We start from the raw sequence: 14,815 nt of genomic DNA, 5'->3' as shown, positions 1-14,815 counted from the left end.
GAATATTACAGTGTCAGAATATATATTTCAACAACAGACTTTGAAAAATAGATCTTGCACAATTCTATTTATCGTAGAATCACCAAATTGTTACAACATAGGGGAAGACTATTCAGATCCAAACAAGCTCTCTCCTGGAGCAACATTCTAGTTTCAGCCCACAGCCTCCTCTATAGCTTTGCAATTAATATCAGCACCATCTATTTATCCAATTCACTCGTGAAGGCAAAATAGAACCTGACTCCATTTCCCCAGAAGGCAGTGGATTCTCTCCAATGCCTCCACCATCAGAAGGACTTAATTGTACTGGAGACTTTTTTTTTGCTTTATTGTCCTCTGTATCTCTTCTATTATTCAGAGAACTCTAGATTTGATTGTTCTTCCCTTTTCCCATTTCAGGACTATGCTTAAATTGAATCTGAACCTTCGCTTTCTTAAAACCCATTGTTCTACTACAATTTTGCCTTTCGATCTTTGGTCCCTATTTACCAGGTTCTGTATTCCTTTGAATTTAGATGAACGGGAGAATGAAGCAGGCATAAAATTTACAAGTCTTTACAAAACAGGGGCAGAGTCGCCTTATGCCCTGGAACCAGGTCAAAAAGAATTGGGTAGAAATATCTTCATCTGGAGACCAACTGAACTTTGGGATTCTCAATTCAGGAAGACTGTGAAGGTCCATCATTGAGTACACTCAAAGCATGGGGATTTTCAGTTTCTAGCTATGAAGAGATTAAAGGAAAGTGTAAGAGATTGATGATAAGGTAAAAGATTGGCTTTGTTCTTATTGAGTGGCGGAGCAGACTGGAGGAGCTGAATGACTAATTTGTGCTTCTATTTCTTAACATCTAACCTGATCTTACACCTCCAGACTTGTTCAAGCAGACGAGGAATACAGTGCTGCACAATATACCATAAAACTCACAACAGTAGCACCACTGGCAGTACTCTGCACAGCTGCTGAGATTTTCTGGAGAAACTGCCACCAGCTTGGGAACCTGAGCTGTTCATTTTGTTATTTTCACATACTATTCAGTAAAGCAGTTTGCAGTTGTGACTAATTCATTATATGCCTTGGGAAATCTACATAAACACCTGCACTAGGTTGAAATTGATTTTAGTGGGTGGAATAGTACAAAAACAATGTAGTTACTGATCTCAGCTTTTATATTGTTTGAAGTTATTTAAGTATTTTAAGTATTTCTAGTGAGTAAATTCTTCAAGTTTTTCATACTCTATATGAGAGGAACTTAGATCATGTGTAAGTAGAAGAGATTAGTTTATTTTGGCATTGTATTCGCCAGAGACACCTTGGGCCAAGGGGCTGTTCCTGGGTTGTTCTGTTTTATGTTATATATGTTAGTAATTTGAAGAGTTTTCAATAGCTCCCAGATATTGGAACCGTTTGGCTTCATAGTGGTTTAGACCATGGTTTAAGCAAGAAAAGCAGCATGGACAACTCTCAAACTTTGCTTGTTGTTTTGGGTGTGGCTCTCATCCGTATACCCCTTCCACCCAATTCTCTCCACCTGATCTCATTAGATTGTAAAAGGCATACCTGTAATAGATGAGACAGCTTTAGCCACAGGTTCCTGCTTGAGTAAACTTAGCTTAGCAAACCAAAGTATGTGCTTCAGAACTCAGCTGTGAGCATGAGTGGTCACTGCTGACTATGCATACTGGCCTCGTGTTTAACGATTAATGTGTATATGCTCCCTTGGGGAATAATTGTAAAAAAACAAAGCATGATATTCAGAGTCCAGTTAACGACGACACAGGCAAAAAGCCTGAACACAGCATTGGCTATCTGTGATGGGTGAACACCCAATATCAAGTTGGATGCTTTTCTGGATTAATTTTGATTCACAAAATTGGCCCTAAAATGAACACATTGCTGTCAGATTTATACCCCTATGTGAGTAGCATTGTCAACTGCACGAGACACCGCAACAAAGCAATCATGGTGGAAAACGATAGCTAGAGTTACCACCTATCCCTGCCACCAGATTTCCTAAGGATGCTGATGCCAGTTTTATTTCCCACATGGAACTTCAGTGGAGATCAGCTATCGCTAGCAAACTGAAGATTGAACCACCATCAGAATTACTTAGCCACTCCCCTCACCATGTTACTTAACTGGAATAGCAGATTTGAGAGAAAGCAGTGCGCAATAAGAAAGCAATGGGGTTGATTTCAAATCTACCACTCCTATGGTGTGGATATTATCCAGTGCAGTGGCAAGAGCAGTCAGCAAGTTCTTTCAAGACTAGCTTGCGGAATGGTAGGGCTGAAGAGGGGAGGAAAGGATCAGCCATGATTGAATGATGGAGCAGACTTGATGGGCCAAATGGTCTAATTCTGCTCCTTTGTCTTGTGACCCTCATCAAGCGAGATGGAGAGATAGACCACTTGAACACAGGGACCTCACAGCTCCCGGGAGAAGGCCGCTGCTTTTGAATGGTCTCTCTCTCATTCTCGCTCAATGCTGCTGGAGGATTATGCCAGAATCTTAGGACTTGGGCAAGGTTTAGATGACGTGGTTTGTGGATAGGACTCTGTAGTTCACGTTATGATTTGTTTCTGGTTTCTGTTCGCTCCTTTTTTTGTTGCTATTTTGGGTGACTTGGATCGGGGCGGCCTGAGGATGGTGACTGACACAGAGCCAGATTGAGCTGAAATAAACTGAACGGAATATGCATTGACTCGACGGTTTCTGTGTTTTTATATTGTGTTTTCTGCTTGGTTTTTTTTGCCCCACTTATGTGATTTTTTATGCACTGCAGGGTGTTTGATGTTTTTCTCCGAACGGGTTTTCTTTGTTTCCTGGCTGTCTGCGGGAAGACAAATCTCAGGGTTGTGTACTGCAACATACTTTGATAAAAAAAACATACTTTGAATTTGGAACTTTGGACTTTGAATTCATTTACTTCAGAAGAACCCTAAAGCTAATTATTGTTGCCATGATTTCCAGTAACATTATCATATGGAAACTAGCCTGCTGGGAGCGGTCAGTTTTGGAAACTGCATTCTCAGAGCAAACCAAAGAACGATGGCTGGAGCTTTTTGAACATAGACAATAATTCAGATTTAAGACTTGTTACAGAAGAGTGACAATTTCAAAAATTGCATTCCTATCCAAAACAAAAACTGATTGGCCTCCTGCCAAAAATCTTAGGACAGAGTAAAAATAATTGCTACTTCCAGAAATATAGTTGTAAATAAAAGCCAGAAGGAATTGGTTGCACAATATTTACTACCTCGCTTGGCATTCAAAATGAGGTAGTAAATTGTATTTGACATTGGCTTTGAGGGAGAAGCCAGAGAGCGGTAGTAGGTGGTTGCCTCTCTGACTGGAGGTCTGTGACTAGTGGAGTGCTGCAGGGATCGGTGCTGGGTCAGTTGATATCTGTCATCTATATCAAAGATCTGGATGATAATGTGGTTAACCGGGTCAGCAGATTTGCAGATGACACCAAGATTGGGGCTGTAGTAGATGGTGGGGAAGACTATCAAAGCTTGCAATGGGATTTGAACCAGCTGGAAAAATGGCTGAAAAATGACCAATGGGATTTAATGCAGATGAGTGTGAGGTGTTGCACTTCGGCAGGACCAAACAGGTTAGGTCTTACACGGTGAGCGGTAGGGCACTGAGGAGTGTGGTAGAAAGGTCCAAAATTAATTCAAAGTGGCAGCACAGATAGATAGGATTGTAAAAAAAAGCTTTTGCCACATTGGCCTTCATAAATTAAAGTATTGCGTACAGGAGATGGGATGTTATGTTAAAGTTGTGTAAGACGTTGTGAAGCCTAATTCAGAGTATTGTGTGCAGTTTTAGTCACCTACCTACAGGAAATATGTAAATAAGTTTGAAAGAGTGCAGAGAAAATTTACAAGGATGTTTCTGGGATTGATGTATAAGGAAAGATTGAATAGGTCAGAACTTTATTCCTTGGGACCTAGAAAATTGAAGAGGTGATTTCATAGAAGTATACAAAATTATGAGCGGTATAGATAGGGTAAATGCAGGCAGGCCTTTTTCCACTGAGGTTGGGGGATCAACTAAAGACCATGTGTTCAGGGTGAAAGGTAAAATGTTTAATGGGAACATGAAAGGGAGCTTCTTCACTCAGAGGGTCATGAGAGTGTGGAATGAGCTGCCAGCACAAGTGGTGCATGTGAGCTAGATTTCAGTGGTTAAGTGAAGCTTTGGATAAGTACATGGACGGCTATGGTCCAGGTGTAGGTCGATGGGACTGGGCTAGTTAAGTGGTTTGGCATGGAGAAGATGGGTTGAAGGGCCTGTTTCTGCGATGTATGTTTCTATGACTATGACTAATTCATAGAACCATTGTGATTCAAATTTTAGTGATGTAACAAAGTGGATTAGTGTTGGCAATGTTGTGGATGGTGCTCTTTTTGAACGTTTAACAGGTTGACAATGTATTATGTTACAAATTGTTCATAAATTGAAGCCTTTGGGAATAAAGGAAGAGTGACTACAAAAATTGACTTAGAGGGAGGAAGTAAAAAGTAGAAGCAGATTATTATTTGTGTGGAGCAAAGATTCCAATGGTGAAATCCTGTTGGTGCTGGAACTGTTACTCTTTTTGATATTTGTGAATCATCTGGACCTGGGGATATAGGCCCCAGGGGATGTTAATGTTTACTCACAAGACCAAGCCAATGTGGTTGTCCAAGGGGATGCCAGATGCTCTACAGTAGAAGTTAACTTGCAGCTATGGAGTACAGTTCTTTGAAGTGGGGATGCTGGTGTCAAAAGCTTGTGGATGTTACCCTGGACCCCCGGTGGAGGAGGTGCAAAGTGGGAGATGTGCTCAGCAGGCTCCCTGGTCAGTTGGACACTGATGCTATGACAGCCAATGTCAGAAATCGTGCTCTGCAGACTAGAATGAACTACTGCCAGAAAAGGCCGATGAACTCAAGTCATCAGGGTGACAGAATGCAAACTCAACAGACAATGCCAGAGCTCGTGACCTGAGCACTAGAATGCACTGCTGCCAAAAACCCAGTTAACTCAATAGTCAGGGTGGCAGAATACAAATTCAACAGACATTTCTCACCTACTGGTATTGGTTTATTATTATCATATTTACTGAACTAGAGCAAGAAACTTTTTGTTTGTGTGCCTTCCAAATAGATCAATCCATACATAAGTATATTTAGGTAGTAAAAAGGAAAACAGAATGCATATTATGGTGTTACATTTACAGAGAGATTGAAGTGCAGGTAGACAAATAAACCTCTCTTGTCCATTTTCCTATATCCCATCAAGCATTACCAGCAATTGCTATCAAATAGGACTTGAATGTAACCATTGAATTAGCTGTACAAAGTATTTACTTTGTGTAAAGTGTTGCACAAGAGCAGGATATATTCAGAGCAGGAGTAAGCCAGCTAACCCTTCAAGTCTGTCCCTTCATTCATTGTGATTTTTCTGATGCTGGCTCTCAATCCCTCTGTCTCCACAGTTGCTACCTGACCTGCTGAGTTCCTCCAATGGCTTCATTTATTCTCTCCGGACCCCAGCACCTGCAGTCTCTTGCGTCTCCCTTCCGTATGGTTTTGATGATCTCTGTCGAGTCTCGACTGCGAACCCGTCTCAGCTCTAGATTGATCTCAGTTCACTGATCTTTCAGAAACTCATCTAGTTCTCTTTTAAGAACTCAAAATGATATATCCTCCATAACCCTTTGTGTGTTTCCAGATAAACTTTGGGATTCTCTAGATTCTGTTAGAAGATTGGAGTGAAACAGGATGGGAGGAAGGTTGATAGAGTTGTACAAGAAGCTAGGTGGCATAGATAGAGTGGATAAGCAGGGACAGAAATAGCTCCTACAGGGGGGCATAATTTTAAGGTGATTGTAGACAAATATAAGGGGATGTCAGAGATTTTTTTAACAGAGAGTGGTAGGTGCATGGAATACGCCACAAAGGATGGTGGTAGGGGAAGATACATTAGGACCATTTAAGAAACGCTCAGATAGGCACATGGATGATAGAAAAATGGAGAGCTATGTAGGGGAGAAGGGTTAGATTGATTTTAGAGTAGAGTAAAGGTGGCACGACATTATGGGTCAAAAGGCCTGTACTGTTCTGTATTGTTCTATGTTCTAAATTCCATTGCTTCTCAGTTCTAACTAACAGCCTATTGTCATTCAATTCCCCCCCCCCCATCAATGGAAATAACTCAACATTCACCCTCTCAAGACCCCTTAGGATCTTAGATGTTTCATTAACCTAACCTTCAAAGAACACAGAAGGCCAAGGAGATCATTGTGGACTTCAGGTATGCTAGCAGCTACACTCACGTCCCCATCTACATCAACAGGGTTGTAGTGGAGCGTGTATCAAGCTTCAAATTCCTTGGTGTCCACATTTCTGAGGATCTCACCTGGTCCCTGAACTCCTCCATCCCGATCAAAAAGGCGCAACAGCGCCTTTATTTCCTGCGGATCATCAAGAAAGCTCAACTCTGTCCCAGGATACTGATGACTTTTACTGCTGTACCATTTAGAGCATACTCACCAACTGCATCTCAGGGCGAAAAATATTATCAAGGATTCATCTCACCCTAACCATGGACTTTTTACTCTCCTCCCATCTGGTAGGTGCTACAGGAGCCTCCGCTCCCGCACCTGCAGGCACAGGAAGAGCTTCTTCCCTGAGGCTGTGACCCTGCTGAACCTCACATCACAGCACTAAGCAGTATTGCACCCATATTGTACTGTCTCAGTTTTTTTTATTTGTGTGCTGTAGCACTTACTTTTTATTCACAGTTATTTTGTAAATAACACTATTCTTTGCATTTCTGATTAGATGCTAACTGCATTTCATTGGCTTTGTATCTGTACTCAGCACAATGACAATAAAGTTGAATCTAATCTAATCTAACAATTTTTTTAGCCATTTGTGATTAGGACCACCCTCATCCAAGGAATCAGTCAAGTAAAACTATTTTGCAATGATTCCAATAGTAGTGTTTTTTTCATAAGTAAGCAGAGCAAAACTGAGTGTAGTACTCCAGGTATGGCTTCACAAACAACCAATTGCAACTATATTCAACTTTTGGTGTTTCCTGCTTCAATAACACTAGATTACATTCAGACTGTTTAATCAGAAATTGAAAGAGTAATGGACACTAACCTGGCATTACCTTTAAAAAATGAAATTGCTAAATGGAAAACTTGCAAAGTCCTAGAAAAGAGCAAGGGAATAGAACTAGTTGCATTATATTTTCAAAGAATAAGATTTTTTGTAACGGGCTGAAAGTCCTCTGTATTTCATTATACTTACAGCCCTTTTTTAATTGCATTTATACTCAGTAGTCAAATAGGATGAAGCCTTGCAGGGCACAAAACTCACATAATCACTGTGTTTTGCAGATAGTGACAAGCCTCTAATGAAAAACCAACATGATTCACGAGCACAGGTTCCTTGGGGAACCACATTGGAGTCTTCAAGAACAAACAAAGATGTCATAGAAGATATCAATTCTCCAGAACAGTAAGTAATGGCACAACAATATTATCAAAATTTAGAGGCAATCTTGGCCAATATTACTGGAATCTTGCAGAATAATATCAAGACTAAATCTTCATGACAAAAATTGCCTTTAAGTCTCCAATAATTTAGACTATTATTTGGTCCAATTTTTTCAAAGTTGTCTCAGTTGTCAACACATCTTAATGTTGCAGCATGAAATTCACTGGGCATTCCATCTTTTATGTTATTGTACATTAACTGAAATTGGAATGGCTTTTCAAAGGAATCCTTGATAGCTGATTTTGTTATCTGATTCCCCAGACTAGGATAAAATCAGAGGTTTACAATAATTTGATGCAATTTCACCTTGGATGTAAGAAACCAATAGTTTCAAAACAGTGAAATAGTTTTTTTCACATAATGCCCTATGTGTTGATGATCTTGAATTCTCCCATCCAGCCAGCTTAACCACTTGCCACTGTAAAAAGGGATGATGACCATGTACTTGGCTTGAGATTGTTCGGTATGCACTGATTTTTATGTATTTGAGGTATAATACAAGCTTTTGATAACACTGGTTTCCTTGACTAGAGTGGCAATGATGGGATTAGTGCATTAGTAAGATGAGCAATATAATGTTCCCTGTAACCATTTGACAATTCTATTGGTGGACGAATGTTAGAAAACATGATATAGGAAAACTTAATTTCTCCACTGTACATGAGTTGTTCACAGAAAAGTAATGTTGAAGGAATTCAACAAATTTGCATTTAAATCCTCAATTCTCTTACTAACTGGTATATCAGGAGAGCCACTTTGAACAAGTTCCACATTACAAAGAAGTCATCCAAATGATTTTAGTTGGGAAGAATTTTTGTGGGGACATGTGCTCTCCCAAGTTCCACAGAACCACTGTGATTTGCTGGCACTCACCTTGCAGACCTGTGTTCCTCAACACCAAATGCCAATGGCATTTGTACAGGTGGGAGCAACTTCCTACCATCTCAACTGAGGAAAATGTTCTCCTGAAATTTCTGTCTCTGAGGAAGAAGTTGGCAAATGGAGTAAACAAAATAGAGTGCATTTTTTGGGGGAATTTGATGCACAATTAGTGGACTATGGTAAATACATTGTCAGCAACCTATCAGAGTAAGTGAACAATAGTCCCCACCACTGCACTACATTGGTAACTAGTGATGCTCACACACTGTTACAAATCTATCTCTCTACTGCCTCTGTATTTCTGATTCATCCTACTGCCGGGGTTCCCAGCCATTTTTTATGCCATGCACCAATGCCATTAAGCAAGGGGTTGGTGAATCCTAGGTTAGAAACCCCTGCCCTCCTGTATCCTAGATAACGAGCAAAGAGCAGTTAAACTCACGTAGGTCATACTTAACAGATAGAGGGGTTGCAGTTTTAAGGAGGGAAGCAATGAAAAATAGAGCACAAATGATAAACAGATGGATATTCACTGAGAAAGAAAGTGGGATATGTTCTTAAAATAGTGAGAATGCACAGGCAAATGGCTTTGATAGTATTGGTGATTAATATCACTGCATGATTCAAAGAAATATGTCAGTTTTTGTGAAAATAGTAAGCAATTAATCAAATAGATTTTGCCCTTGGAACTGGTGTATGTTTCATTATCACTAAATTTTAATGTGTCACTTAAGAGACGCTTAACTCCTTTTATTCTCTTTTGCAGTATACAGCGTAGACTGTCTTTGCAGCTACCCATCCTTCATCATGCCTACTTGCCATCAATAGGTGGAGTTGACGCTAGTTGTGCCAGTCCGTGTGTGAGTCCCAGTGCCAGCCCTCGGCACAGACATGTGCAGCCATCATTTCGAGTCATGGTTTCCGGCCTGTAGAGAGGCTTTGTAGCCCGAACTGATGAGTACTCAGCATCTGGATTGCGTACTCCACCTAGTTCTCTGCTACGTACACAACGCACACTCCCCTTTCCACAGAGGAATGAGCATTTGAAACAGACACTGCTGGGTTCCTGAGCAAGGTTGTGTGGTCATGGGGAGATGTCCAGAATCTGACCTGTAGCCTTATCTGTGAAGTTTTTGTTTCTGCATAAACTGGATGTGCTTTCCTTCCCAGAAAGAGTGACAGGTTTTCTTAAGGATGCAGGGAGTGAAATTTTATCAAAACTGAACAGTTGTTTTATAAATGCCACAATCGTGAAGGGAGAATAATGAGCTGCTATGCAAAATTTGATATACACTAATGGTTCACACTTCAAACAAAATTCAACTATTAAATTGAAAAATTTATTTGTAGCATAAAATAAATACCACTACTTCTGCACACAAATGCACAAAAGAAGCAACCTGTACTAGACCCCTAAATAAATTTTGCTATGGAGAATGAAACTTTATAATCAATATGTCTGATATAGGAATATGTTTCTAGCAGAGAAACATACAACTGATTTTGGAAGACACATTCAGAGGGATTTTGAACATGGTAAGTGAACAGTGTAGAATTTATCTTTTTACTAATTTGATAGTGAGATTTGTGAGCTAAAACGTTACTTCCCAAATATTTAAGTCTGATGAAAACTCTGTTATCTCTTGCTTGCTAATTACTGATTCTGGTTTTTGGTGCTCATATTTTTCAGTACTACAGACTGAAACTGGTGCGCGTTTACTAAATTAGAAACTGATGAACATGAATGCAGTCGATTTCTGAATGAACAAAATAAATAGCAAGTGATTAGTTTCCTTACTCTTTGAAAGCAAGAGATAATCAGTTTTGATGTGTACATACTTATTATATCCTTGGGGAAAGCGTTGCATATCACTGGTTGAAGGGCTTTCACATGTGAATAAATTGCCTCCATTATTTCCCCTTAACTGATATCAACAGTAAAGATACTTCTGTATATCATGTCACCTGACAAGCGATTATTGTGCTGTTGTGACAAGGTGCACTTTTCAGCAGTGCAAAAGGATATGAAACAAAACCTACTTTGAAATTGAACTTGAGGCCAAGGGTATAATAAGACAAAAATGCTTGAGTGCAAAGTGAGCTGGTGTGTAACTCTGGAACTTTCTTTGTGGTCAGCTGGCTAATTTGTATATGTGAGAACGATCATCGTGTTTAAAAACTCTCCAATTCAAGTAACAGAGTTCCATATAAGAAGCTGATATGTGGAGTATATTCTCTCCACATTGTAGGGAAACTGCATCTGCCTACACCTACAGAGTTTAAGAGCAGAAAAGAAATAGCAATGGCTTAGAGATCTCCAAACGTGTATCGGGGTAGTGCTGGTCTTCTACTGGATAAAGCTGAGTATTGGTAAGCTTTGTTGCTTGTCAGCTATGGACTATCTACTTACAGGGTTATCCAGCAGCAAGCTCGAAGAATCCCTACCCCTCTGAGAACCAATGGAGCTGATGAACAATTTACAACATTTTACAGTACTGTGGGCTACTGGCCCAGGTGTGCTCGGAGTATGTTTTAAACGATTGACTCTTAGCTATACGTACATTAACCTGGAGCCAAAATAAATCCGATTAAAGTGCTTCCCGTGCTCTACATGAAGAATAGTTCCTAGTTGGGCTGAGTGAGGTTTTGAGCCACTGCTCACAGGCTACTCCCAACAGAGTGAAGGGTCTAAAGAGGAGATCTGTATTCCTCAACAGCTACCATTGCAGTTAATAGATGTATGTCATAACTTAGATTCTGATCATGTCCAAAAGCCCCACTGAAGCTTAGGTATGCACTGTCCCAAGCCAGATTTGTATTCTGTCAAGGTTGCACAATTCCATGTTCATCAATGTCAAAGGAGCATGCTTAGTGCACTGATAAACACGTCCTAATAAGCTTTTAGTTAACATTGTGAAGACATGCTGTTTTCTGGTATTCTGAATGGTAATACTGGCTATTAACGTATTTCCCTGCCTCCTTAATTCAACTAATAACCAGGTTTATTTTTGAAGACAGTTCATCATATGGAGGGAGGACTGAATACTGTATATAATGTATACACAAGTTCTCTATAGAAATATTATTCTTAATATAGCAGGAAACAAACTAAAGTATTGGGCTGTTGGAGGTGAGCGTGTATATCTGTGACTGTCTGTGAATACTGACTGTGTGCAATTTATTAGGTTTAAACCATGCAGTACATTTCCGTCTTAATGATTATGTAGATTTTCCCCATAAGGAAACATTTTTAATTTCCTGCTAATATCAAAGACCCACAAAGTAATATAGTTATTTAATGTTTCTGTTCTTTTATACAGCAGCAAAAAAGGGTAGATTTATGGAAAGGTGGTGCCTCTGGTGGCATTCTCCAAATCATATTAGTGCACAAATGCTTTAAGTAAGAACTGCCAGGGCAACCTGGAAATGGATAGAAGGTTTCTTGTACCCTTATACTGCATGAATAAATTTTTAATAAAATGTTGCAAATCTGTTTTTATGAATAAAACACAAAAAACTGGTATTTCTTGCATTCTTCATTCCTGTGAAGTAACTTCACTCTTACGGATTTGAAACTAGTATGTTGTATTTTGTAACACATCCCCTGATACATGCCTGCCAAAAAAAAGCAGTTACAGCAAAAGTCACTTTGGCACCTGAGGTCTGTGTAATGGCTATGTCTAATGTAAAAAAAATCTGATCGACAAAAGCAGTTCAATTATTTCCATTAACTCGCAGAATCCCAGTTTCAAATATACCTGTACCTGAATCGTAAACAAATGCTCTGTCAGTATTGGGTTATTGGTCAGTATAGGGTGCTTCATCTCCCCTGAGGCAGGTAAGCTACATTGAAACCAATGGAAAGTAATCTGTGACCAGGTCAGTGGAATTCACGTTTGGGGAGATCGCTGCTGGTGTAGGAGTGATTTGCATGGGGTGGAGAGGAAAGAAGCAACAGCTCACTTTATTTGAACATGACTTAAAAGAAGTTCATGAAGTCTTTAATGATTGAAACAGGTTATTTATCAACCCAAAAATGTGTGCTTTGGATCTTGTCTCCACCATATCATCGGTACATCAATGTAAATCCAAGGCTTTTTACTGAAATTCCAAAGCACAAAATCAGGAACAAAAGGAAAGATGCAGGTAGTGTTGACATCTTCAAGCAGTCTGCAGAGTGAGATTTGAGTCAGTGTGGTGCTTTGAGGAGCGGTTGGTGGCAGACGACAAGAAAGAGAGAGCTTATCCAAGAAGGAACACTGGTATTGAGGTGAATGAGCCCCTCCAGTGCTGATTCCTACACTTCAGGGCAGCTCTGCTTATGCATTCCAGCTAGCTAGTGCTTTCAGTAGTCAGCAGCAGAGGCCAGTGATTACTCACCTGCCTTCAGTTGCTAGAGCTTAGCAACTAAGAACCAAGTAGAGGCTATTCCCCAGGAGTAACACTGGGGAATTAACATGATTTCAATGGAAGAATACAGTCTTTAGGCAGGTACTGGTATTTTAAAACATTTAATTGTCTGCCCTATTCTTTAACTTTTCTATCATTTTTTACATTGTTAAGTGATTTTTTTAATCATTCTGGAATATTTTTAATTTCTTCTAAATGCCAAAAGTGTGGCCTTCAACACTCACATGGACAGAGCTTGTTCTGGAAACTATATTTCATGACCCCTACTCTGCTACCTCCATGACTAAATTTACTTAGGAATTACTACAGGAACAGTTACTACCCCTCAACAATCAGGCTCTTGAATAAAAGGGAATAATGATGCTCACCTGCCCCATTATTGAGATTTTTCCCACATCTAATTATCTCACCTTATGGACTCTTTAACTCATGCTTCTGCTATTTATTGCTATTTATTCATATCTGCAATTGTGGTCTCCTGCACGCTGGTTGATCTTTCATTGATCCTGTTATAGTTACTGTTCTATAGATTTGCTGAGTATACCCACAGGAAAATGAATCTCAGGGTTGTATGTGGTGACATATATATAGTTTAAATATAAAATTTGCTTTGAACTTTTGAACTTTGAGTTAATGTGTTGTGCTGAGTTTCCAAGGGAAATAATGGTAGTCAGGTAAAGTGAAAAAGAAGGTATTTGCATTATTTTCTCAGAAACCAGCTGGAATGTGGACAGTAGAGAAACCAGCCCCTAATCTCTGCCAAACCTCAATCAAACTGGAGTTGGTAATCCCGGGTGCAGAGTGCCAGGTCAGTGCCCAAATCCAGGATATTTCTAGAAATATAGAAAATCTACGGCACAATACAGGCCCTTCAGGGCCACAGCAATATAAAGCTGTGCCGAATATGTCCTTACCTTAGAAATTACATAGGGTTACCCACAGCCCTCTATTTTTCTGATCTCCATGTACATGTCCAGGAGTCTCTTCAAAGATCCGCCTCCACCACCGTCGCCGGTAGCCTATTCCATGCACCCACCACTCTGCGTAAAAAACTTACCCCTGACACCTTAAAACTGTGCCCTCTCGTCCTAGCCATTTTAGCCCTGGGAAAAAGCTTCTGATTATTTCTGTTTAGTTTTGGACTAAAAGCTGAAGTAGGGGTGTGGCCTTTGTGTCTGCTCATCCATTCAATATGGGTGTCACTTGTCATTTATCTTCAGCAATTCTTTCTGGAAAGGATGTCTAAAAAATTTATTAATCTGCTTGAATACATCCAAGTCCCCACCGTCCTCTTGAGTAAAGAAGAGTTCTTATTTTCTCAGTGAAGAAATTTCTTCTCATTTGTCCTGAATGGTGAATCCCATTTCTCAGACACTTCACTCCGTATGATCCCTATCAAGCTGCATGAAGGTTTTGTCTCTGAGCCCCCAATCCTGTAAGGAAAATGGCTCAATCTACTTATATTCCAACTGCCCATTTCCAGGAATTAATTTGGTGAACTATTTCTAATGCAAGTATATCCTTCCTGAGGAAGATCAGTCCAGAACAGAAAATTCCAGATGTTGTCTCTCCTGGACCCTATATAATTGGAGTAAATTACCTTTACTCTTTTATTAAATTAAAAGTCAACATACTATTTGCCTTGCTAATTACTTCTACCTGCACATTTAACTTTTCCGGTACACTAAAGTCCCTTTGATTGCCATTAAAATGTATTGAAACATGAGAGACTGCAGCTACTGGAACATGGAAAGCAAACAGCTGGAGGAACTCAGTAGGTCAATCAGCACAAGAGATGCCTACCCTATAGAAGTTTAAATCTTCCCTTCGAAGAGAGTTAGTGATACTCTTTCTCTCACATTCCCTCTCTGTTGTCTACCACTTTGTGCTTCTTCCTCCCCTCCCCTCCCCACCTTCTTACTCTGACTTCTCTTTATTTCCAGTCCTGACAAAGGGTCTT

At 39.9% G+C, this 14,815-nt stretch overlaps 1 protein-coding gene across 3 annotated transcripts in view; it reads left to right on the top strand.

The window, feature by feature from the left end:
• The window catches only part of gabbr2 (gamma-aminobutyric acid (GABA) B receptor, 2), a 1,055,299-nt gene extending 1,043,350 nt beyond the window's left edge, over positions 1–11,949 (top strand). For all 3 annotated transcript variants that reach the window (XM_072253441.1, XM_072253440.1, XM_072253442.1), the window contains 2 exons: positions 7,404–7,524; positions 9,212–11,949. In XM_072253441.1, coding sequence (XP_072109542.1) covers positions 7,404–7,524; positions 9,212–9,377 — 287 coding nt within the window. In that variant the 3' untranslated portion in view covers positions 9,378–11,949. The remainder of the gene's footprint in view (positions 1–7,403; positions 7,525–9,211) is intronic.
• Positions 11,950–14,815: the final 2,866 nt, after the last annotated feature.

Source organism: Mobula birostris, chromosome 3, assembly GCF_030028105.1.
Source record: "Mobula birostris isolate sMobBir1 chromosome 3, sMobBir1.hap1, whole genome shotgun sequence".
Classification (NCBI taxonomy): Eukaryota; Metazoa; Chordata; class Chondrichthyes; order Myliobatiformes; family Myliobatidae; genus Mobula; species Mobula birostris.
Note: the sequence above shows the minus strand (reverse complement) of the source record. Positions and strands in the feature narration are given on the sequence as shown.